The sequence below is a fragment of the Rhincodon typus genome, chromosome 7 (assembly GCF_021869965.1).
Source record: "Rhincodon typus isolate 14 chromosome 7, sRhiTyp1.1, whole genome shotgun sequence".
Taxonomy (NCBI): Eukaryota; Metazoa; Chordata; class Chondrichthyes; order Orectolobiformes; family Rhincodontidae; genus Rhincodon; species Rhincodon typus.
Genome location: NC_063338.1, coordinates 97,523,696 through 97,524,119, shown reverse-complemented (window position 1 = coordinate 97,524,119; position 424 = coordinate 97,523,696). Strand labels below are relative to the sequence as shown.

The window sequence follows — 424 nt, the reverse complement described above, 5'->3', positions numbered from 1 at the left end:
CCCACACAACCCCCGCACCCCCCCACACCACCCTATCCCCCTGGACCCCCACCCGCTAACACACCCCTCCAGACTCCCACCCACTCACATCCACCTCATGCCCCTCCCACACGCACACACACCCCCCTTCCCCCCTCCCCGCCCCGTACCGATGACTGAGTTGACATTCTTCGACGTGTTCTTCCCGAAAGCGCAGATACAGGCGCACTCCGCAGGGACAGTGAAACTGGCCAGACTCCACTGTGAATCCACATACTGACCAATCACCGGGCCCACTTTACCCACTCGGGCCAGCCTGGTCAATCAAAACAACACAACACGCATCAAAAAACGGGGCATCCGCGCGCAACGTCCATCCCCACTGACCGCGCGCAGCGTCCATCCCCACTGACCGCGAGGCGGCCACGCGCAACGTCCGTCCCCA

General features: G+C 63.2%; 1 protein-coding gene across 1 annotated transcript in view; it reads right to left on the bottom strand.

Moving 5' to 3' along the window:
- Positions 1–424, bottom strand: part of LOC125483538 (WD repeat domain phosphoinositide-interacting protein 4-like) — a 2,987-nt gene that overhangs the window by 1,595 nt on the left and 968 nt on the right. Inside the window, exon 2 of the mRNA XM_048599288.1 lies at positions 150–295. Coding sequence (XP_048455245.1) covers positions 150–295 — 146 coding nt within the window. The remainder of the gene's footprint in view (positions 1–149; positions 296–424) is intronic.